This window comes from Protopterus annectens, chromosome 8.part0 (genome assembly GCF_019279795.1).
Source record: "Protopterus annectens isolate FY-2018-M chromosome 8.part0, PAN1.0, whole genome shotgun sequence".
Lineage (NCBI taxonomy): Eukaryota > Metazoa > Chordata > Ceratodontiformes > Protopteridae > Protopterus > Protopterus annectens.
Window position 1 is genome coordinate 1,886,028,520 of NC_056741.1, and position 25,897 is coordinate 1,886,054,416.

General features: G+C 37.8%; 1 protein-coding gene across 2 annotated transcripts in view; it reads left to right on the plus strand.

Annotated features, from left to right (window-relative positions):
- The window catches only part of LRRC36 (leucine rich repeat containing 36), a 495,785-nt gene that overhangs the window by 58,986 nt on the left and 410,902 nt on the right, over window positions 1-25,897 (plus strand). The window contains exon 2 of one of the 2 annotated variants that reach the window (XM_044081383.1): window positions 8,002-8,131. The exons of the other annotated variant lie outside the window; for it this stretch is intronic. Within the exon in view, the coding sequence (XP_043937318.1) occupies window positions 8,089-8,131 (43 nt within the window). The 5' untranslated portion in view covers window positions 8,002-8,088. The remainder of the gene's footprint in view (window positions 1-8,001; window positions 8,132-25,897) is intronic. 2 annotated transcript variants of the gene reach the window in all.

The window sequence follows — 25,897 nt, forward strand, 5'->3', positions numbered from 1 at the left end:
CCTTCTGATTGATGGCTTCCTTCACTCTTGGTCCCCCCTAGTAGGTCCTTGCTGTAACACTGTGACAAGCACCAACAATCAATTGACCAAACCTCCTTGCCATCATCACAGCTTCTCTTGAACAAAGTCCATACAGACTCCAGTTTTCTTACCTCTTTGATGCAAAGGAGAAGCTTTTCTGGATGTAGCAACTAATTTTTTTCAATTGATGAACTGGCACCTCACCTAAATGTCATGTTTAATCATAGCTTCACCTCAGGTTTTATGCCCACTGAGTGGCGCAGAGCTACAGTTATCCCACTCCACAAATGGGGATTCACCTTGGATCTGGGAAACTACCGTCCCATCAGTCTGACGAGCCTTATCTGCAAGGCCATGGAGCGTATTATCATGGAACTTATAAACAAAGACATTGGCAATCTTCAAACACTGGACCCTACCCAGTTTGGGTTCGTGAAGGGCAGATCTTGTCTCCTGAACCTGATTGACTTCTTTGAATCAGTCTCCAGAGCCATGGACAAGGGTAAGGTGGTTCACACAGCCTATCTAGACCTTGCCAAGGCCTTTGACACCATCCCCCACTCTGGAATCATAGATAAACTTACTAAGCTGGGCATTAATCCCTACGTCACCCAATAGGTTGCTAACTGGCTTACTGATAGAATCCACACTGTAAAAGAAGCCGATTCCAAATCCAGCACCAGACAAGTGACAAGTGGAGTACCTCAGGGTTCAGTCCTGGGACCGCTCTTGTTTGGCATCTACTTCTCTGAAGTACAGGCCAACAATAAGGGACTCTGGCTAACAAAGTTCGCAGATGACTGCAAACTGGGAGCCATTATTGAATCCCCAAATTATGTGGATACTCTACAAAAGGGCCTTACAGAAACAGATGCTTGGTGCCAGAGCCATGCGCTCAAGCTCAATGCCAAGAAATGTATAGCTATCCCCTTTGGGAAAAAACATGTACCCGTGAATTACCATATAGGTGGCAGTACACTAAACACTGAAAGTGTGATAAGAGACTTAAGGACACAGGTGGACAGTTGTCTCACCTTCGATAACCATTTCACCACAACAGTCAGGAAATCCTTCTATGTGGCACACCTCATCACTAAGGACTTTTCATCCAGAAAAAAGGAGGTCATTGTCCCACTGTACTCATCCATCATTAGACCCATTATGGAATACAACGCCCTGTTTGGTATGTACCTCTCAAGACATCTGCAACAACTGGAAAGGCCGCAGAAATACCTCACTAAAAGAATCACAGGCCTAAAGCAGATGCCCTACGCTGACTGCCTTAAAAAACTCCAGCTATACTCTGTCACATATTGTCTCTGCTTAACATACAAGGCCATGTCAAACCCAGAGCTGTTGGACGTGCTACACTTAAAGAAATCCCAATGCCTCAGAGCCACATGCCCCAGGGATCTAAACTTTGTCATCACAATAAACAAAACTTGCTGTAGGGATAGGTTCCTGACCCAGAGACTCCCCAGACTCTGGAATAGATTGCCCATACATGTCAAGCAGAGTGCCTCTTTGACCCTCTTCAAAAGGAACCTTGACGATTGTATGGGAGAAAGGAAATTCACCCCGGGGATCATGTCAGTCACCCTGCTAGACAGGGGTCCAGGGAAGTAAATAGTGTGGGAAGAAATAGCCAGGGAATTGTTATGGCTAGGCTTGTATAGGCCCTAGGGCTGATAGCCTAGTATCAACCTATGAACCTATTTATCCAACACAGAAGTGTCGACACAAGATTACCAGGACACTCTCACTACATTTATGGATTTCCTGGCCTGTCTAGTTTTCACCCTGCCATCTCACACAACTCACCAACAAGAGATGGGCAGCTATGTGTTCAGCACCTCTCTTGATGCAAGTATGTAGAACAGAAGGCCTCAGGTTGGCTGACACTGCTAAAAAATCATTCACTGATCTTTGGTGCAAACTTATGGATAAGTATATATATGAATATTATATTAATTACAGGCAAACAATGTCTAGCAAAGAAATCCAATAAAGACCAACATTTGGGTACAGAGTACTAAAGGCATTCTTCCCCATGTGTCCATCTAGGCATCTGACATGAGTGCTGAGATCTTCAACTACAACTATATAAATTCAGTAGATGGTAACCTATCAAGTATCACTCCAACACTCCCCAGGAAAGTCTGACACTCTGAGTACCTGTTTGGTACTCATGCACAAACAATAGACTACGTTTTCCTTTATGAAAATTGCATCCATGCTTAGAAATCTCTCTCACACACATATTCACCTGTCTGGCACTAAGCCAGAGGTTTGTCAGTGTGACAACACCTACCTGGGGTCTGAATTAAGAGTCAACTCCCAAAGAGCATATCTACGGCATTAGCTCTCTTAAGGTATATAAATATAAAGACTTTTATTGATACAGAGTTTTCAATATCATTCAAAGGAGTGTTTGAAAGATTAATTGTCCTTTTTTCCTTGTAGACCTCCACACTCACAAAGAATTCATGTAGCCTTAATGATAACTGTGTCATTCTATGTTGGTAAATCCTCTTTTGCAATTACTGCATTCCTTTGCTCTGGGTGCTCATGAGCTTAATTCTAACTATAAAATAGATGCAGAACTTTGTTCACACTCCCTGTTGTCATTTGTGTTGGTGTATTGTCTGTTGCAGAGCTTCTTTAACACCTTTCATCATCTTTGTGCTAAACCTGCAGCAGATCATTGCCTGGCATAAACTGTAATAAAATTCAACCCTTCCATGGAAGGGAGGCATTCTTACCACAACAAACTATCTCTTGTCTCAGAATTAAAAATAAATGAGATATTTGACTTTTATGTAATAGTTTTTAACCAAATAAAGTGTCTTCAAGGTTACAAATGTTATTACTGTTCCTGACTACTTTTTCCCCTAGCTAAAGCTGCGGTGGTACAGTGGTATCATTGTTGCTTCACAGCAAGAGTTTCTCCTGTTCGATTTCTCAGCTGGAGTGCCTTCTGTGTGGAGTCTGCATGTCCTCCCTGTGGTCAAGTGGCTTCTGAAAGACATGCATGGTTAGGTGTCGGGCTGGCAACTCGGCACCATAACAATCTACTGCCAATCATTAGCGGACTGTAGTTCTGCTGTGGCGACCCCTAACTACAGATAACACATATAGTGTGATGTGCATGGCTGTTCTGTCTGAGAATTAAGTTGCAAATCTTATGAGGAAACAGTTGTAACTGTTGATTCATGGAGCATGAGGTATTGCTTTGAGCATTATATTTACAGGTACAAGTTTAAAGAAATAAATAAGAAAAAAAAATTTAAAAAACAAAATATTTAGCAATGCTCCCTGAACAGAGACAGGTTTGTGGATGATTCTGTAGCAAAGGAACACTGTGTCATAGTTCTCAACCTTGTACCGCCAGAATTAGGGACAAAGCAAAAAATAATTAGGTAAAGGGGTCACAGACTAGGGACATCTGTAATTAATGATAGTCTTAACAAAGTAGTTCTGAAAATAATGTCCAATTTTAGGAGGATGGAGCAAAACTGATGTATTTTCTTTTTATTTATTTATGTATAGTTTGTTTGTTTTCTGGGAAAGCATAGTGATTAGAACTGACCATTTGCAATTACAACCTTGGTGAAAAAATTAAGAAACACATTCAAAGTTACTAACAATATGACAGAAAATTATAGTAAGTTGTGGAAAGGATGCAGTGTATTGCACCAATGTATTATATACAATCTGAATAACTGAAAAAAGTTTTTGAGCCCAAATTAGGAGAATCCTTTCAAATTAGGGTAATTTCACAGGTATGCACTAAATAAAGGTAAATAACAGATGTACTTGTATGCAAGGAAGATGGCTTGCCAAAATTCTTAAGTTATCAGTCCTCTTACACATATTTTAGCTCATCCCTAACCACCTAAATATACACAAATATGTCACTGTTATACCACATATCCATTTTCTTGCTATTGGTGTAAGAGAAACAGTCAGAAAAAAAGTAAATTGACATCAACTCAGGGCATTTCTTGACTCCCCTGGATCCATCAGAGACATAAAACATGGGCTTAGAAAAGGGTACACTGTCTGTACTGCTGTCATAACCCTGACAATCTTACAAATTGTGAACCCAGGTGATGTGTCATTGTATTTGTAGATTTAACCAAAGCCTTCTCCTCTGTTTCAATCACTGCTGCTACTTAAACAGTTATCTGCATATGGAGTAAGCAGTTTGTCAGGAGCTTATTTTCAGCCAAACTCTACAATAAATCATTTGCAAATGAATAGCATCTTATCACTCTCTTCTCATAAAAGAGGTCCTTCAGGAGTTGCACCCAGGTTGTGTATTGCTTTCACTCTTATAAGCCGAGTTCAAGTCCCCAACAACCAGTTAAAAAGGAAACTGTATGTTGATTGCCAGGTTATTCAGAGATCAAGTAATTCCCTTGTAAGCATTAGATCACTGTTAAAATGTAATCAAGCTTGCACCAATATCTGGCTTAAGTCTTTTAAAAGTAAAGTAATATAAATTACTTATTCATAGTTTCACCAAAAGGTGTTTCTGTAGAAATCATGGTTGCATTTCATAGGTTCCATAGGTTCATAAGTGAATGCTAGTCTAACTGTCCTGAAGGGCCATTTTAAGCCTAGCCAATATTCTCTGGTCAGAAATAAACCCTGTAACTTGTGTCTTTGAAGTGAAGACCCTATCCATTATGCCAAACACACCCTTCTTAAAAAGTAAGGTGAGTGGATGCAGCCGCACTTGCCTTTCTCACATCACATTAACAAAATCCAAGACAAGCAGGGACCAGTTCTAAAGCTGTAAAAGTGGAGATGAGATGGATGCATTTTTGTGTCTTATTAAAGTATGTAATGCTGGTGGCTGTTTATGAGGTCACTACAGATGTCGGATGCAATTCAACCGCATAGGGTTGCCACCTTTTCAAATGCCCAAAGTGGGACATTTTTTGTACAAACATCAGATTTTGCAAGGCAAAGCATACCACAGCAAGTACAAAGGATAGAACTTCACTTTTTTGCCTAAATAAACACTTATTCTTGTAGCATTTTAGTTGCTTATTCTGTTTCTTAGGTGTTTCGGTGTTTAGGTGTTTCGGAAACAAAATAACTGTTTTATGCAACTATTACATTAAATATAGGAAATATGTTTGTCCTAATATCTCAGGACATTTGCAATTTTTTCAATTTTTATGCAGGACACAACTGCCCAAAGAGGGACTGTCCCTCGCAAAGTGGGACAGGTTGTAACCCTAACCGCATTAGATGGTTGGAATCTAAATCAATGAGCAAGTGTTGTCTTCACTGATATCAGCTGACACAAATGTGAGTGGTATGCAAATGTTACTAAACAAAAATGTCCTGCAACAGTAATGTCACTGTGTCACATTAGCAAAAGCTGTTTTCCTATTAAACTAAGAATATTAAATCTGAGTTTTTTTTAGTTTATAAATTCCTCATCCTCAAAAGTTGTCCAGCTCTATTACTGTCCTTTCACTAAATTGTAGGACACTGTAGCCATCTAGTGCAGATTTTGACTCACAAATTGTTCTAACACTCATTTCTTTCTAGAAACAAAGATTTTTGTTGTATAAGCCCTAAAACGTCCAAACACTTTATCATCTTCAGTTAGAAAGCTACCCAAATTGCTAGCATTCCCATCCTTCTTCAAGAAATTCTTGCAAAATCAACCTCTCTATAATTGCTATAATATCCTAATAAGTATTTATGTCCATTTTTACTGTGTGTTTTGATTAAAGAAAACTAGTATCAGTGCTGTAACAGAAAGTGGGTAACACTATACCACAACCAGCATGCATTTTTTTCTCTTCAAGCCTAGCTAAAACATTTTAATTTTAGATTGTCATATGTGGCTGTGTGTTAAAAACAGATAAGGGCTTTCACAAATTATGTTTCATATTATTTCAAAATAGGAATATTACAACACCCTCAAAAAATCTTGAATCTTGTTGTTTTACCTCTAGAATCTTTCTTTATACTTTATATAAGAGAAGTTTTAACAAATGGTTGAATTGGTTCGCAGATGAGCAGACCATTTCCTCATTTTGTTAGTGACCTGAGTTTTAATGTAGTTCTATGTGTTAACTGACCTATTTACTGACTGGACAAAAAAATAATTGTTACTAATAAATTTCCATTTATTAGGGAGAGCTTCTCCAGTTTTGCAGAAACAGCATCCCTGGAAGTAAGGGAACAAGGAGCTGCTCCAAGTAATTTCTGGGTGTAGCCATTCAGCAGTATAGCTAAATAAACCCGAGCTAAAGTCCAGATGACTTGGATTCAGCTAGTCATCAGAAATCTAGGTGGGGGAGCCAACATGGCAAAGAGGACTGACAAGGAAGTAACTCTGCTCACTCACCTCTGTCAGGGGAAGGAAAGAGATGGGCATTCAGTATAGGCTTGTTATTGCATGCCTTAAGTGGAGAGAGGGAGCACAAAAGACTGACACCTGGGTAGATATCAGTAGGTTGCATGTCACCACAGAGAAGGAGTGTTTCCCTGGCAATGTTTCATTTCACTGCCACATGGAATTTTGAATAAGATAGCTTGTCCAAGGATGGGGAGGCATTTGTACGAGCCAGCCACACTATAACAGCCCTTTCTCCTTTTCTCTTCACTCCCCTGCTCAATGGCACCAATGTTCTCAGAGATGGGAGGCTTATTCCATCTGGAGAGGCAGGACGTACACAGTGAGGGGTTCTACAAGGTTCACCCCAATAGCAGTGGCCTGGGATTCGGGAAAGAGCTATAGGACAGGGTATATATACCTAACCACTTGCTGTAGAAAGCATTTGCTTTGAATACCAAGCCACTTTTCTAGTTTATCCAATGTTTGCTTGTTCAGGTTAGCCATGTCAATGCAAACCTAGGGGCTATTTCAAACAGCAAAGAGCTACAATGGCTATCTTCTCTTTCAGTGTGCTTCCTTGCATCACTGGCAGTGGAGTGTGCCTATATAGCATCCAATCCTTTGCTTCAAACACAGTATTTGGTATTAAAACCTGTTCTTGTCATTCTCTTCCTTTTATCTTATCTTTCTCTACTGCTTCACTGATTTAAGAAGCGTCTTCCCCTCACTGCTTCTCCAGTACATCTGCTGCATAGAAAGTAAAACTCTCTTGTCGCCAGTGGGTATTGTGGCAGTAAAAAGCACCCCATTGTCTCACACACTGTCTTTCCACAGCTTTGCTCCACAGATCCTCAAAAAACGTTTTGCTTATGTATGTCAAATGTATGACATAGACACACGGCTGAAAATTGTAAACAAATGTCTTGCTTGGTGAGTTATAGAATTTTAATAGCATCTTCTGTGAGTGACCACCACAAGAAAACTGAAATAATCCTAAATCACAATTGACGGAGAACACAAATCTCCCACACATATAGAAAGAAACATTTGTCTGAAGGATCAAGCTTTCCTGAACCTCCATCTGAGGGTCAAGCCCCCCATACCTTCCTAACTTTTACATAATTCCATGGTCACACAACAGTGGGGGACTGAGTAACTCTCCAGGACCCCAGGACTAAACAAAGTATTCCTTTACAAACAGTGATTCGACAGTACCCCAAAATCAAGGTTATAACCTGCAGTCTAAAGACAGTTTGATCATTTACATTCAGGCACTTCAAACCTGATCAGTTGCTCACATGTATTGAATCCACTGTAAAACAGTGGTTGTATGGGGGGGTGTTGGTAGGGGCTGTAGTATCTGCAACCCCTGTCAGAAAGTAAGTATAAGAAAGAAAAATAAATAGAAAAAGTTATATCTAACATAACTGGGTGATATTCTGTGACCAGCTTGCAGCTACTCTGAACTGGTTATTAACCTTACCAAAAGCTATAACAATATTAGTAGAAATAGAAATCTGGGTCTTTTTTTATTGTTAAAAGACTAGATCAATAAAGACAGTCTTGTAAAGTTATTTGTATACAGTTGCTTATTGACTTGAATTCTTTTCCAGAGTACTACAATCAAACAGTCAACTTTTGGCGTATTTTCTTTTTTGAGTAGGGAAGTGAATGGGATCTCATTTACATTTACAAAGAAAATGCCAGGCTTCAAGTGGGATGCAGATTCAAAGAGTGCTTCTGGTAAGATCACGTTGTATCTTATCTTTGGAAATGCTAATATAAGCAGCACACATTTAAAGTAATGATTCTGAAAGACATGTGGGGGCTTATACTGTTTATTAAGTTTATAAATCCGCAATTTGCTTACCGCATGAAATAATTCCCTTAGATTTAACCAATGCCACTTGTATCACACATTATTTCATATTTTTATTATGGTTTTTCTACATTGTTCTTTGCTATTCTGGTTTCTGTTATGCTTTACAACCATATTTGCTGTCTGTACCATTACATTTTCTTGATGCAGAAGGGTACAGTAAATATATGTAGTGTGCCCTTAAAGTGCATATAACATGCCTGTTTTTATGGCTATGGCAGTCTTTCTTTACAATAAAATTGTTTGTCTACCATTGCATGTGTAGCTGACTTGATTATTGTGTTAACTATTTTAACTATAAATTGCATTATGACAAGAATTAAAGTTTTACCCCCCACACACACACAAACACACACACACACACACACACACACACACACACACACACACACACACACACACACACACACACACACACACACACACACACACGGCTTCCTCTGAAAATAGTACTTGTACTATACCTTTAAGTAGATGCATGTATATTTGAGTGCGAGTCATGTGATCAAATATTTCTTGCTTACAAGTGCCCAGAAATTTTTGATCACATGACTCACACTCACAAACTGGTAAGCCGCGGTGGTGCAGCAGTTAGCATTGTCGCCTAACAGCAAGAGGTTCTCCTGTTCGATTCTCATCTGGAGCGCCTTCTGTGTGGAGTTTGCATGCCCTCCCCATGATCGAGTGACATTAAAGGCATGCAGGTAGGTGCGAGCGTGAATGTGCGTGCCTTCGTTGAAGGTTGGGCATCAGGCTGGCAACTTGACACCATAAAATCCACTGCCAATCATGAGCGGACCGGAGTTTTGCTGTGGCGACCCCTAACAAGGAAAAGCCAAAAGACATACATACTTGTAAGCAAACTGCTGAAATAACAACATGTCTGCTTCATGTCTCTTCACTGCTAAGGCCTTATGCATTCTGTGTTGTCTAAACAATTAAGGTCTCTAACAGAAGCTGAGTCTGGAAAACTGTAGAAGTAATCAAAGTATGAACTGTTGTGATTACACATGGCAGCAGAACACATGCTATGCTGCATCTAGTCATAAACGAGTGACAAAGAGCCATACTTAAGGTGTGCTGTACAGCTAAAGGATGAAATGAAGCAAGATAACATCATACAGTACAAAAATCAAAAACTAATATGATAACGATTTATTATAATGTGATGTCTGAAACACATGTGAGTAAAGTGGAACTGAAAAATGACATGTGAAGACTGCACAAAGTGAAGTCAGAAACAGGGATTATATAGTAATAAAATGTGGCAAGGTCGACAGTGAGACTAAATGGAAGTCTGGGCAGAGAGACAGTACATAAAGGATAAAGAGCAGAATATTATGTCTAACTATACCTACAGATGTTTGGCATTAAACTGTAAGCTAATTGAGCTTTCTTCTGTACTTTTTGTCTTATTTAGGGCTTAAACTGTACTCTGTGGGTCAACTCTACTTTAACTGGACTTATGAAAATAAGGTCTGCAAACTTTTGTTTCAACAGCTCTGCAAACTTAAAGCAGCCAACATATTAGGTAGACATGCATGTGTCTGGACAGGTTTAAGAGTCTGTGAAGCAGTACAGTGAAGATACACAAATAATGCAGTCACAGTCTTTCAAAGACTCCCACTATGACTGTTATATTTGTAAAGGCAGATAGTCTAGTTACAATATTCTCAAAGTCAGCCAATATAATTTGTATGTTTGAAGAGATAGCTAGAACACTCAAGCAGACAGCCAGTGTATTGGACACTGAGACAAAATCAGTATACAAACAACTGCAATCAAACAGAAAAGTATCTTGGATTACAGAAAAGTTATTTTATAAAGTGTGTCTGCCTCATCATCTTCATTGCATAAGTACAGAATGCAAGACACTAATATACAGAATGCAATACACCAGTACTAAGTCTGATATTATAATAAGTCATACTGAGCTATATGTTGGTCTGAGCTACATGAAGACAAAATATTCCACTCACTTGTCACCAGAAACTACCACTATGATATGTATACCTAGGATAGTATCCATGTCTCTCAAAAAATAATACAGTCAGAGCTTATTTGTATTGAACACCTAGACATAACTTTTAAACTGCCTACAGAATTGGTTAACATTACAAGTATCATGAACCAAGACATACTCAGAGTCTGTTTTGACCATGACACTTTAATAAATGGATATTTGCACTGCACACAGTGCAAGAAGCTTTTCAGATGGTGAAAGAATGACATCTGGTTTCAACAAATTGCAAAAGCAACTTTTATAGCAGGAACACTGAAACATCAAGAAAATACCAGCCTGGGAGAAAAACATGATTGTGGAACAAGACGGACTATATAAAGATCAGGGAATAAATTAATGCTAAATAAAAATTAGTAAGGAACTTAATAGAAAACTAAAACTAATGCTGAAAACTGATCTGATAAGACATCTAAGACTAAAGTTCAAGCTACAAATCAGCTTGCCCTTCATTTTCTAACTTACGTCTTCCCTGTGATTGATTGTCCATGCAAAGTGCTGGATTACTTAAACAGGAAACTAATAAAACTTCATTCCTATCAGGTATCATATGATAGCCAGTGTTTAGTAATAAAGATTATGCATTCCTTGGTCTGAAGGAGGCATGGTCTACTTTGAAACTCACTATATGTACAGGTCAGCAATTGTCAGATAGTATACATATTTGCTGATATCATCAAATTCAAATTTAGAAGAAGTTTTGATGCATGAACAAAGTAAGTCTGACATCCTTGTTGCGGTTTGCAAAACTATTTAGGAGGGGAGCATTTATGGAAATTAAATCAAAAGTGGGCAGACATAGGCAACAAGAGAAAATGTTAAGATGCAAAAGAAAATATACAAGAATTTGGGGCACAAGGACAGAACAGAAAACTCAAAAGTCCATTATGATCAAGTATTGAGAACTCTTAGAACAAGAACAACCAAATGTTGATCAACAAGGGAAAAGAGATGGAATAAGCAATTCATAAAAAAAACAAAAAAAACAATGGGAGGGCATATGTATAGCTCCCAAGTATGCAACAAAGTCTAAAAGATTTAAGATTTTTGCACTGGTATTTTTATACCCCAAGCAGACTCCAAATAATTTTTCTTCAGGTAAATGGCACATGTTGGAGGTGTGAAAGGGAACAGAGAGGTGACTGGGAACATATATTTTGGGAATGTAATGAGTTGGCAGACTAAAAATTCTCTACAGAGTGCCCTGTCATAAATACTGGATGAGCAAATGGGTATAACTAATGAAATAATTTTTGAACCCGGATACAGAATCTGAAATGCCTAGACATAATAAGACCTTGTTAAGATTAATTCTGGTGGCTGCCAAAAAAAGCAATTGCTAGAGAATGTAAATCAAAGTCTGTTTAAACCAAATGTATTTGAATATTTTAACAGAGATAAAAAAATGGAAGTGTGATATTTAGAAAAGGGTAGGAGCAAATTACATAGAAACAAAAATAAATTCTGGGTACAGTACATGCAGAAAAATGTTTTGGAGGAGGAATAAGGTTTAAGGGAAGGCAGAAACTGACAAAGGTATGGAATGTTGTATTGTTTGTATTGTACATAAGAATGTAATGTATGTTTGTAGCTGTGAACTTGTTAATATTTTTTTATACAAACGCAAGTTTGCCTATGACACAAGTGATAATTTAATAAAGTTATTTAATAAAATTGGTACATGAATTCCTAAGGTGAGATGAATTTGAATCCAAGCATGAAAGATTAATAGAGGCAACTCAAGGCAGCAGATAACATATATAATGGTTCAAAAAATCTATAGGAAAAGTATAAGAATCTGAAAAATGCTGGTTTTGCAGCTGCATATTTTGTTGCAGGTTGCAATACACTTATGTCTGACAGTCTGTTTACTGAAATAAACAATACCGTGGTAAGACTGTAACAACAGAGAATTTGCAAACATTACAATATTCAGCTGAGAGGTATTGAAGCACAAAGAATTGCCAAAAGGGGAGAAGTAATGATCATATAGAATCATCCAATACCTGGAGTTCAGAAAGCAAGAAAATCAGATTTCGTTGTTGAAGAAGAAATTAAGCAAGCAGCACTGATTATCAAAACTGGAGCACCCAGTGACTATATTGTCTTACATACTGAAAAACATAAAGTTATAAAATGTAAAAACATTCAAGCAAAATCTTAACCAATGAGCAGTAAGGATTCCTACACAGTGTCAGTGGTAGTAGCAATTGGGCTAATAAAAAAGAATTTCCTAACGTACCTAAAACATGTTAACAGTACAGATAACTCCTTATGAGGTATGGGGTACACTGTGGCCAGTGAGAAGAGCACTTGGCAAACATCAACAACTGAAACAAAACTGGATTGGGTCCATCCCTGACACTAAAAAAAGCTTATAAACAGTTGTAGTCATTAAAATATAAGATGTGATTGTTATTATGTTAAATGCAACATTTTTTCAGTGCTGTATGCTAAGAAAGTTTTTTGGCAAAACAAGCAGGATGAAGTTAGTTTGAAAGTATTTTGAAGTTATCTCAAGTTTTGAAACTAAATTAAACTAAATATCAGACTGGTCTTATCTCTGAAGTAACTGGGTCATCTTCTAACTAATGGGCTATAATAACATTCAGTCAGGTTGTGCACTATTATAAATATATAAAACTCTTAACAGACAAACCATTATTAATATGAGTTCACTGCACATTTGTTAGATAACAATATATCTAAAAGTTCTGTAATTTGGAGCTGACAGAAGAAACAAACTAAGAGTTTAAGTCAGTAAAGAGACTGATAGCTAGGACACCTATGCTTAAATATTTTTCTAAAATGGCCTATAATGCTTGAACTGGATATAAGACAGAAACTGCTAAATGCAGGGCTCCTACAAGAAAGCAGGACAACTGCATATGCATCTAGAGTGTTGATTGATTGATTGACATAAACCAGATCTATAAAGACTGACAAAAACTGCTAGCCGTAGTGTTTGTGTATAAGAAATGCCATGATTACATATATTTCTAGTCATGTTAAACTAGAGCAGGATCATAAGCTATTGCAAAACATCTTCAAAGAATCCTTGCATAAGGCATATGCTTGGTTGTAAAGTTTGCTAATGATTCAAAGCAGAGGTAGGGTGTCTTAGTGCAGTACAGACTGGTTAAATAACAGAAGTGAGGTGTGTTAGTGCAGTTCAGTCCAATTAAATAATATAAGTAGGGTGTGGCAGTGCAGTATAAACCAATTAAATTTGTGCATTTTACTGGTATGTCCAGTAAAATATATCTGGATGAATATAAAGAACTCTTGGAAGAGGATTTGAATGTTCTGTAGATTGTAGCAATTTCTGAAAAACTACAAAAACCGAGGTCCTGTGTCAGATAGGATACAGAAATGCAGTTGTTAAGAGAAGCCTTTGTGACAAGTTAGCTGGATAGTATTGCAGGTCTTCAAACACTTATCTAGACATACTATAAGAGTAGAATTGTCCTGTATTTAAAGTTTATTGTTCAAAAGTGAGAAATGTTTAATTCCTTCACAACTAAGGCACAAAATGTTTCAGAAAATCTATGAATTTCATTTGGGAATATCTAAATGTCAAGAAAGAACAAGAGACATTATATACTGCCCTAATATGATTGCACAGAAAACAGTGGTGCAGTACTATTCAGCATATAGCAAGCATTGAAATCAGAATCAGGAAGAGAAACCAACATCTCGTGAAATCCCACTTTTACCTCATCTAAAAGTAGACTCTGACAATTTTCAGCACAACTATCACAATATATTGCTGTGAGTTGATTATTACTTAAAATATCCAGAAGTAATGCAACAGAAAGATAGCAAAGTATCTACTTTGATAACAGGCAATAAATCTTTCTTAGACATGAATACCTGTTAACTTTCTTTTATTTTGTTTGGTTTAAAGGGTTATGATCTGTGCACCTCTGCACTCCACTTGTCTGGACTTCACAGTGCTGTACTAAGCACAGTATGCTCCATAGAGCCTTAGTGCCTCTACCCCCCCCCCCCCAGTAGCCATTATCTTAACTTTCTGCAGCACAACTGCTCAATCAGTACCTATGTCATGCTAGGGGTCAAAGTGCTGCACCAAGCTGATATGTTCTCCACCCTTTCACTACACCAAGCAGCATTTTGTGGGTGTATATCACTTTATCGAATGGCTATTCAGTGAATAGCCATTTGTCTATGAAACTATGTTGAACCCTTATTTATTGAAGGTGCTCTTCATCAAATGGCAGATTTTAACTATGGAAAATTAGCAGTTGGCCACCATCTGGAATTTGCCCTTTTTCCCACTGTAGTGTGATTTTGGAGTTGGCATATATAGTTGGGGGGTGAGCGATGCAGCCCCCCACATTGAGGGTGTGGGGGGTAGGTTTTAAATTTTATGTTTTTTTTTTAATGGTGGCTTGGTTAGCTACCCGCTGATTTCTCCTAGTTAAAATTTGCCATTCGATGAAGAGTGACTTCGATAAATAGGGGTTCAACAAATGGCTATTCTCTGAATAGCCATTCAATAAAGTGATATATACCCGCAATTTGGACCCTCCACTCAGTTTCACAACCCCCCGTCCTTTACATCTGGCCAGGCAGAGTCAAGTAGGAACTCGCTGATATAAGGAGGGACAGAAGTACTACTGATAGATATGCCCACTACCTTTTATATGTTGCAAAAGCCTTTGCTAGGTACTAACTTAACCCAACATAATTACTTTCCCTGCTCAGTGTAATACAAACAAGATACCATCAAGTCACATTATTTTGAGATCATGGGTCCACAGGCCATTTCCTAATCCTCCATTACCAGCCTGTTAGTATAGGGTACCTTGAGGCAGTGCTTTCACTGCCTAATGTTCACTGAGAACCATTTACTTCTACATTCATTACAGTCCATATGTGAGAGGTGAAATTACCTATTTAAACTAAAGGATAGCCTCTCATCTGAACATGCACACAAAACCCAGGAGGTTGTCAGTGCCACATCTATCCTGCACCAGTATCCCACTCACTTTCAAATAAATGTCCTTGAGCAACAGTAATTAAGAAGTGTCTTCCCAAGTCTCAGAGACCACCAAACTAAACCCTGGCTGTCAGACCCTTTGGCAACATAATATAACCTCACATACTACACCTGTAGCACCACCTATCACAAACCGTACCCAGTAGATTCATTATAACAGCCCAACCAAACCTGTACAACATCATAACCAGTAAAAAAAGCAAGAAAATGTCCTAGTCATGGGTAACCTCCATAGTGAAGCACATAGATGTCCCACATGCCAGTCTTGGCAAAGATAAGAGTGATGGTGAGCTGCATCTCAGGAGGCAGGCTATGGCTGTTGTCTAGGGCTCGCAAGTCCCTTCAACTTAAGTATGTCTCTAATAGAGTCGTTACTCATGAGGGTGTGAATGTATTGGGACACACATCCCTGGATAATATGAAGAGAGACATAACAGAGCTCTCAGATTATACATCCAAGACTGATATAAAGCTAGTTTTGAGTATTATCCTATCTTCATCAAGAATGATGACCCAATATAAGTAAAAGATGATTGACTTCAATAATTGACTCTCTACTGGTATCATTCTAGGGGGTTCTAATATGAAAGCCTAGATGGAGATGGTTGAGTGTCCTGGATGGAGATGCTTGTGTCCTACCCGCTTAGCCAAAGATGGCTTACACCTTTCAACTCAAGGCTTAAATACATTAGCGTGGGACTTCTTCATGCCCATAGTCTTCTTCAGCAATGAAAACCAAATGGATCTACCAATATAGTTAAATCTACTAAAACCAAACAAGGAAAGTATAAAGCAGTGCTGCTCAGTGCTAAATGTCTACATAAGAAACTGTTATCCCTAAAAGCCATTTGCAGCTATACTAAAACGTTATTCCAAAGCAGTGTAATAAAGCATTTTCCCTGCCAGGGATCAATGTTCCTGTACTTTGGATACCTCAGTAACTGGTAGCAGTGTGTCTGTATACCTCCACAACTCTTTCACCCCTAGAGTTACGCAATTAGAAAATGACCACAAACATTTTCAAATTCTAGTAACTATAAGAAGTCCCCTTACCCTTATGCATGTCACCCACCACCCACGAGGCATACCTAAATAAGTTAGTGACCCTCTGTATCCAACCAAACTCTGTTATACTTATGGATTTCAATTATCCATCTGTTGACCAGAGTACCTATATTATTACAGATAAAGTATGCTCAGCACTTCACAAAATTCATTAATGCAAACTCATCACACCAGACTGTATGCTCCCTTTCAGGAAGATTAAACATATTAGACCTGGGCATTAAAAACACAGCATCATTATGTTCTGTACCTAGAATTACATTCTCCATATCTATGCTTGACCATCAAGCAGTGCTCATCACTATTAACAACACTAACAGACCTACCACACTGGGGATCACTAACAAGGGAAGCAACAGTAGTGAGATATGGGTGGTGTGTCTTAGTGGCATTCCACCATGGAGTTGGGACATGTCCACTCAGATGGCATTTCCTGCATGTTGCTAATGATGCCTCAATATGTCTGATAATAACAAGCACATTAGTGTATTCACCTTTATAGACAGGCCCCCAGATTTACTATTCTTCTGTACAGGACAAGCTAAGTCCTGCACGGAAGCGGCCGTTCAGGAGCAGGATGGCAACACCATGCACATTAATGAAGGCACGTTGCCTGAGCTCCTAATCTTACACGGAGCATGTAATTGTGCAGAGCTCTCAGAATATACATGCCCCTGCAATGAAGAACAGCAGAAAGTCCTAAAAGAATGAGCGAGATCACTCATAGGTGTACGCATGACCCCAGCAACATCCCCCCACATGTACAAGAGCAATAGTTAACACAAAAAATATAAAGATACTTTATTTTTTTTTTTATGAAACAGATTAAATTTAACCGTAGGTGCGAGGGTTTGCCCATCACTTAGTTATGGTTAATGCAGCTTAAATGGCAGAAGAGGATAAAAAGCAAGATATATGCAAATGAAACAGTACAGCAATAGTGTAGTGGACAGAGCATTCGCATTATGAGCAGTCATTCCCGGTTCAAGTACCACTGCAGCACATTCCATTTTCCATATCAGATCACTTTATGACCAATATTTTTAGTTGCATAACCTACTAAATAACATATATTTGTGAACTGGAGTACTACATTAAATGCAGATGTGAGGTGTCAGTGTCATACTGTTGTAAAGTCCACAGATAATCGCATGTGCCTCATACAGTATATGTACACAGGAAGCAGGGATACAAATGGAAGGTAAAATGTGTAATGAATGATAACTCCATACAGTTTCCAAATCCCCCACCTTCCCAAGAACCATCAGACATTACTGTCTAAATTGGTGCGGTGGTAAGCGGGAGTCAGCACTAGTAAGCAAGTGTAAGCACTATTAAGCAGTAGTAAGCAGGGGTAAGCATAGTTAAGCACTGGTAAGTGGGTGTAAGCCAATTTGCACAGAGGTAAGCAATGTGTACACAGTTTAAGCAATACTGAAGCTAACTCTCTGTCAGCATATTTAACCGAAGGTTAGCATTGCTTACCTTCGCGCAAACCCACACAAACCAACTTACAAGTGCTTAAAAGTGCCTTAATCACTACGTATGCAACAGCTGCTGCTCTGGCCAGAAACAAAATAAACAGCCTGTGCAGTCTTGATCCCTGTACACTATAGTCACAGTAGTTAACCACTAAGCCATCACAGCAGTACATAACATTGAGGTATCACCAAACAAATCCTCACTATAGGAAAACCAAACTGAACATGTGAAAGGAATCTATATACAGTCTTATGTTGTATAACCTACTACATAACACAAATATGTGAACTGGAGTACTGCAGTAAGCCCAGATGTGAGGTGCAATTGTAATAAAGTGTTGAAGTCCTCTAATAAACACAAGGACCCCATACAGTGTACGTACATATGAATCATGGATTCCAGACACATATATAACATGTAATAAATAATAAATCAATGCCAAAAAGCAAATATAATGCAAATTAAATATTAAGCAATGCTAAGCATTGCACAGCCCAGCTTAGTAGGTGTAAGCAATGTGTAGGCCACCTAACTTAATTTGCCAATTGGTATACCCCTTTAAACAATGCCAACCTTAAGTAAGCAGGTTTGCCCACAGCTTGGCCTTTTCAAAACTGTCCAATCACGGCAAAGTATGGGAAATCGGCCCTATTTAAATCCAACAGGCAGGAATACATCCCATAACTAGTTGTAGCTTCCCCTTGCAGGCACCATGTCTGGAATGGGAGAGGGTGTGTGCTTTTGGGCACAGCGCTGGGGCATCCAGGAGCCAAGAGTCATGGCAGGACTCCTTGTTAAAAACCATGAGCAGAGACTGCTGCAGGGCCAGTACCAGGGTTCCCAATATAAAGCGGAACTCTGGGACCGTCTCGCCCATGACCTCACCAGTGCCACTGGCATACCCCGAACTGGTGAGCAGGTCAGGCATTACTATGCCGACCTGAAGTGGCGAAAGGGGGATCTCTTGGATCAGTGGATCCAAGAGGCTAGGAGGACAGGGGAGGTACCAGATGTGTGTAAGTATCACTCCACTACCTGTTTAATAATTGCCAGCTCATGTATATTATGGATATGTATGGCTAAATATTCCTCTTATGTCCTTCACAACGGCAAGTGAGTGGGCTGCGAACCAGGAGGCCCATGGATGTCGCTTGGAAAGGTTGCAATGCGAGGCAGGTTAGTAATACTCTTGCATATACTGTCATAGGAAATAAATCTAAAAGTAATAGTAAGGTAATTGCCTGTATAAAACCTGTATTGTTTAAAGCAAGTACTGCATACACCAGAGAATATGGCAGGAAGAGTCTCATATAGGTTGTATGTAAATAAAAGTATAACAGCCTGTCAATAAAGGTCAAACTGCTGGACTGCATGTGTTTACTCTGGTATCATATGGTAATGTAGATTTGCAATCACGTAATAGTACTGTTGTATTAAGCACTGTTACCCACGCTGTGCAACATAAATAAAATGTGTAGGACTCTCTGTATATGACTGGTGTAATCCCCAGAGGTCATTTAGTAAAACTGAGGGAGACATAGACAGAAAACAGTGAAAAGACAGGCAACAAAATCCAAATAATTACACAAACTCCACTCCACACACCTTCAGATAGAAACAACTCTGATCCAAAACAATACCAAAACAGCAAAATCTTCAGAAGTCAGGAATCGAAAAACAGGAAACAAAGTCAAATCCAAAAGCAAATTCTTTATTCTCCAGCGCCTCGGTGTAACCACCTTTCAAGAGTATACATTCTTACTGAAAGAATGGATATATATATATATATACACCCATAGCAATTAATTAAGCAATTAATTAAACAATTATGTTCAAAAAAGTTTTAAAGCAGACACCTCCAGTTTATTTCATTATTCAGTCCACAGGGTGTCATTGCATTGTATTTCAAAATAAAAATACTTTCCTTATATTTTAAGTTATATTTCAAAGTATTTTCATCATTACAAAAACATTTCACACTTTCTAAAACTGTTCCTGTTAAAAATGAAGCATCACTATTATGATAAACACTAAAATGTGTGGCAATAAATTTATTTTCCCTTTTATGTCTTATGTCTCTAATGTGCTCACCTAACCTAATACGAAACTCTCTTTTAGTTTCACCTATATAATATAATCCACAGGGACAGTGTAAAGCATACACAACTCCCTTACTTCTACAGGTAAAACTATCTCTTACTGTGAACCTAATGTTGTTAATATAATTAAATGTTCTAACTATATTCCTACAAACACTGCATCTACTGCAACATCTTGTACCAAATTCACTTAGTGGTCTTGGTAAACAAAATTTTGGCATTACAAATTTACCATGTACCACCATATCTTTCAAATTTCTTCCCCTTTTATAGGAGAATAAAGGTTTTTGTGGCAAAATGTGCATCAACACCTTGTCTTTCACTAAACATTTCCAAAAATGTTCCACTACATTCTTTATGTCTCCACTTTTTACATTATATGTAGAGACAAAATAAATATCCTTACAAGTTTTATCACTGGTTGCCAGATGATATTTCTTATAATAGTGATATTCACCCTTATTACATTTATTCCTTACCATATTGTTCTCCTTTTTTGCCTTCATAAGGGCATTTTCTAAAATATTCACACTGTACCCTCTTTTCAAAAACATATTATATGTGATATCCCATTCCCTTTGTAGATTTTCTTGTGTGTTACATAATCTAGATACCCTTGCCAACTCCCCATAAGGGAGAGCTTCCAAAGTATGTACAGGATGGCAACTAGATGCATGAAGGTATTGATTACCATCTATGAACTTCCTATGTATATTTGATATAATTTTACCATGTTCTGTACCCTCCAAAACAAGATCCAAGAATATTACTTTGTTTCCCTTCTGTATTCCATCAAATTCTAACCCAAATGGGTTACCATGTAAGTCTGTCAAGAATTCATTAACTGAATCAAAACCACCATCACAAATAAAAATCAAGTCATCTATGTAATGAAAATAAAATAACACATTACATTTCATAAAATTTAACTCAAATAGAAATTTCCTTTCAAAAAAATTCATAAACAAATTGGCATACATGGGGGCAAAAGCTGCCCCCATTGCTGTACCTTGTTTCTGCTGATACAAAACATCATTAAAAATAAAATAATTATTCTTTAAACAGAAATCCAACAAATCTACTATGAAATCAACAGTCTTTTAAAGAAGATCTCACTGCATTGAGGCCATCATCATGTCTAATAGAGGTATATAGACTTTTAACATCCATAACCAACCAATACATTTTGTTGTTCCAAGAAATAGAGGATATTTTGTTTAAAAATTCCATACTATCTTTGATGTAAACTGGAGATTTAACTACATATGGTAAAAATATTCTATGTAAAATCAAACCAGTGTTATGTAGGAAATAGTTGCAGGCTGAAATAATGGGTCGACCAGGGGGGTTATGTAAGTTCTTATGTATTTTTGGTAAGCAAAAGAATACAGCTAGGTCCTTTCTATCATTGTCTAACCTATTCCTCACATCCTTCTCTGTAAAAAACCCCAGCCTGACTCCCCTGTCCAACATGAATTCAAACAACCTGACAATTTTCGTCAGAGTCGGAGGTATGGACAACAATATAACAACAAGAAATTTAAACAGTAATGACTTTAATGATAAAAGTATTGTTCTTAATTTATCTGGTTGTGATTTGTCTGATGAACAGTTTGCTGTGTTATGTTTAGGTTTAAAGTTTATACCTACTGTTTTTCCTAAAGAATATTTGATACAGCAAGATATCTTTAAATTTCTTAGGAAGATACATTTGAAAGTTCATTTTAGCAGGGACCAAGGATGTTCTAATTCTGCACATGGAGGATTTTCTTCATGTGAATCTGAGGATAGTTTTTATTCATGTGATGAATGTATAAGTAATGATGATGTGCAATTTCCTATTGTTGGCAATGCAATAGATATGTCTTATGTAGCTTCTTCTAACAAATTTATTCCGCCTTTTATTAATCAGAGAGCTATTCATTATGGCTCTATGATTAAATTTGAATGTGAGAATATATGTAGAAATATGAAATTGAATAGATGTAATAGTTTATATAACTTAACTTATAAAGAATGGAGTGCTTTAAAAGAATTATGTGACAGGAAGGATATTATTATCAAACCTTCCGATAAGGGAAACAAAATTATTATAATGAGTGTTGTGCAATATTTTGAGATGTGTATGAATCATTTGCAGGATGAAACAACATATGAAAGAAGCAATATGATTCATTATCAAAAGGCTGTTACAAAATTTAAACACATGTTGGACAGGGGAGTCAGGCTGGGGTTTTTTACAGAGAAGGATGTGAGGAATAGGTTAGACAATGATAGAAAGGACCTAGCTGTATTCTTTTGCTTACCAAAAATACATAAGAACTTACATAACCCCCCAGGTCGACCCATTATTTCAGCCTGCAACTATTTCCTACATAACACTGGTTTGATTTTACATAGAATATTTTTACCATATGTAGTTAAATCTCCAGTTTACATCAAAGATAGTATGGAATTCTTAAACAAAATATCCTCTATTTCTTGGAACAACAAAATGTATTGGTTGGTCATGGATGGTAAAAGTCTATATACCTCTATTAGACATGATGATGGCCTCAACGCAGTGAGATCTTCTTTAAAAGACAACCCTTCTGTTGATTTCATAGTAGATTTGTTGGATTTTTGTTTAAAGAATAATTATTTTATTTTTAATGATGCTTTGTATCGGCAGAAACAAGGTACAGCAATGGGGGCAGCTTTTGCCCCCATGTATGCCAATTTGTTTATGAATTTTTTTGAAAGGAAATTTCTATTTGAGTTAAATTTTATGAAATGTAATGTGTTATTTTATTTTCGTTACATAGATGACTTGATTTTTATTTGTGATGGTGGTTTTGATTCAGTTAATGAATTTTTGACAGACTTACATGGTAACCCATTTGGGTTAGAATTTGATGGAATACAGAAGGGAAACAAAGTAATATTCTTGGATCTTGTTTTGGAGGGTACAGAACATGGTAAAATTATATCAAATATACATAGGAAGTTTATAGATGGTAATCAATACCTTCATGCATCTTGTTGCCATCCTGTACATACTTTGGAAGCTCTCCCTTATGGGGAGTTGGCAAGGGTATCTAGATTATGTAACACACAAGAAAATCTACAAAGGGAATGGGATATCACATATAATATGTTTTTGAAAAGAGGGTACAGTGTGAATATTTTAGAAAATGCCCTTATGAAGGTAAAAAAGGAGAATAATATGGTAAGGAATAAATGTAATAAGGGTGAACATCACCATTATAAGAAATATCATCTGGAAACCAGTGATAAAACTTGTAAGGATATTTATTTTGTCTCTACATATAATGTAAAAAGTGGAGACATAAAGAATGTAGTGGAACATTTTTGGAACTTTTTAGTGAAAGACAAGGTGTTGATGCACATTTTGCCACAAAACCTTTATTCTCCTATAAAAGGGGAAGAAATTTGAAAGATATGGTGGTACATGGTAAATTTGTAATGCCAAAATTTTGTTTACCAAGACCACTAAGTGAATTTGGTACAAGATGTTGCAGTAGATGCAGTGTTTGTAGGAATATAGTTAGAACATTTAATTATATTAACAACATTAGGTTCACAGTAAGAGATAGTTTTACCTGTAGAAGTAAGGGAGTTGTGTATGCTTTACGCTGTCCCTGTGGATTATATTATATAGGTGAAACTAAAAGAGAGTTTCGTATTAGGTTAGGTGCGCACATTAGAGACATAAGACATAAAAGGGAAAATAAATTTATTGCCACACATTTTAGTGTTTATCATAATAGTGATGCTTCATTTTTAACAGGAACAGTTTTAGAAAGTGTGAAATGTTTTTGTAATGATGAAAATGCTTTGAAATATAACTTACAATATAGGGAAAGTATTTTTATTTTGAAATACAATACAATGACACCCTGTGGACTGAATAATGAAATAAATTGGAGGTGTCTGCTTTAAAACTTTTTTGAACATAATTGTTTAATTAATTGCTTAATTAATTGCTATGGGTGTATATATATAGCCATTCTTTCAGTAAGAATGTATACTCTTGAAAGGTGGTTACACCGAGGCGCTGGAGAATAAAGAATTTGCTTTTGGATTTGACTTTGGTTCCTGTTTTTCGATTCCTGACTTCTGAAGATTTTGCTGTTTTGGTATTGTTTTGGATCAGAGTTGTTTCTATCTAACAAAATCCAAATAGCACACGCAACTCAGACGTAAACTGATGTATTTTTGGCACACACAGCCATGGTTCGAATCCTGGGAGTGGTAGCAGTCTGCATACAGAATCATACCCCACAACTGTACAGATATGTCCAGAATGTCCAGTAAATTGGCCCATATCTGATGGCTGTCACTCTGTCCCCTGGGGAAATCAGTGAGATGATCCCAAACGTATAGGCTGCAAACAAGAAATACAACTGATTGTCACACATCTATAAAAACAAACCTGTCACTCTAGCAACTCCCCAAACCGTTATGAAAGTAATAAGCCAAGTATGTCCCATCTACATCCCCATGTTTTCAAGCTATGACCAGAGTGTGTACAGTAACAGAGTGAGATGTAAGTGCATAATACTAATGTGAAGTCTGGTACTTTGTGTGGCAACATTCAGGTAGTGCTAACAAACATTGCTCCCACAGGTGTGTCAGATACGAACACTGTGCCCAGAAATAAAAGATTGATACCCTGTACTGGTACTGATTACTTTGATATTGTACGGCATTGTTATTGTTGCAGTTGCTCTGAAGAATAAGGTATTACTCATCACTGTGCTACATAATATAACTATCTAGGAAATCCTGTATAAGAGTGTTGTAAGTCACTAAAGGTTGAAGAGGGCAATAGTCTACATATGTCCCGGTTCACCTGCATGTGGTCCAGATATGGCCAGAGTCTGTGCAAAAAGAGATGGACAGGTATGTGCATAACATCAACCTGGAATCTGGGAGTATATGTAGAAACAGTTAGTGTTAACAAACAATTCTTCCACAGGTATACCAGGTAAGAGGTGTATACTGCAGGTAAAACCAGTTCATGTATATAGTTGTCAACAACCATATCACTGTCCAAACTAAGGCAATAGGGTAGTGTACTAATACTTGTAAGGTACAGATAACAGCACTGACTAGGAAAGTAATGTGAACTACAGGAATATACTAGTTGTCAACTGACATCTTTCTCTCCGCCCCCCCATCATATCTGCAACAATAAACTAAATACCCAACTCAATTGATACGTGATGACTTCACTGTAATGTTGGGACATATGTCCTGTTGTTTGATAATTATTGAAATCTGTTTTGATGCATGTGCTATGTTGAAATACTCCAACATTGGTGGCATGGTGCCATCAATGTACCTGCATGCTGTTGTAATTACCACTATGGTCCCATATATGCATGTGTTTTGTTTGCTATGCAACTGTTCCATATCTGGTGTCTGGATTAATGGGAATATATATGCATGCTGTTATACCTAATCCTGGAATGTGTTGACTATTACTATCCCACATATGTTGATAAAACATAAACACCATAGCACGTATGGGAATGCGGACGTATGGGAATTTGGGTCCCAGCAGACCCACCTGTCCCACCTCAGCTGGCCGTGGCACTGGGGACCAGCACATCTGGGGCCCAACCCAGGATGTCCTTGTCCATTAGTCCTGCACCACCTTTGGGCGGAACCGCCTCAGGGGATGGGGCTCGCACCCCAGCGAGTAGGTGTGGAAAAGAACATGTCACCTGTCGCCATGTCCAAGTTGTGGTGCATAGCGAGCTCAATCAGAAGTTTGGAGATCTGCTATGCCAGCTTGAGGGCCGCATGTCACGACTAGAGGGTCGGCCTGGCTCTCCGACTCAGCCCCCAGCACAGCCACCTTTAGGGCAGTGAATGTGCAGTGGTGACTGCTCATGAGTGGGGACCTCAGTCCCACTGTTTCCACTAGGGGGCT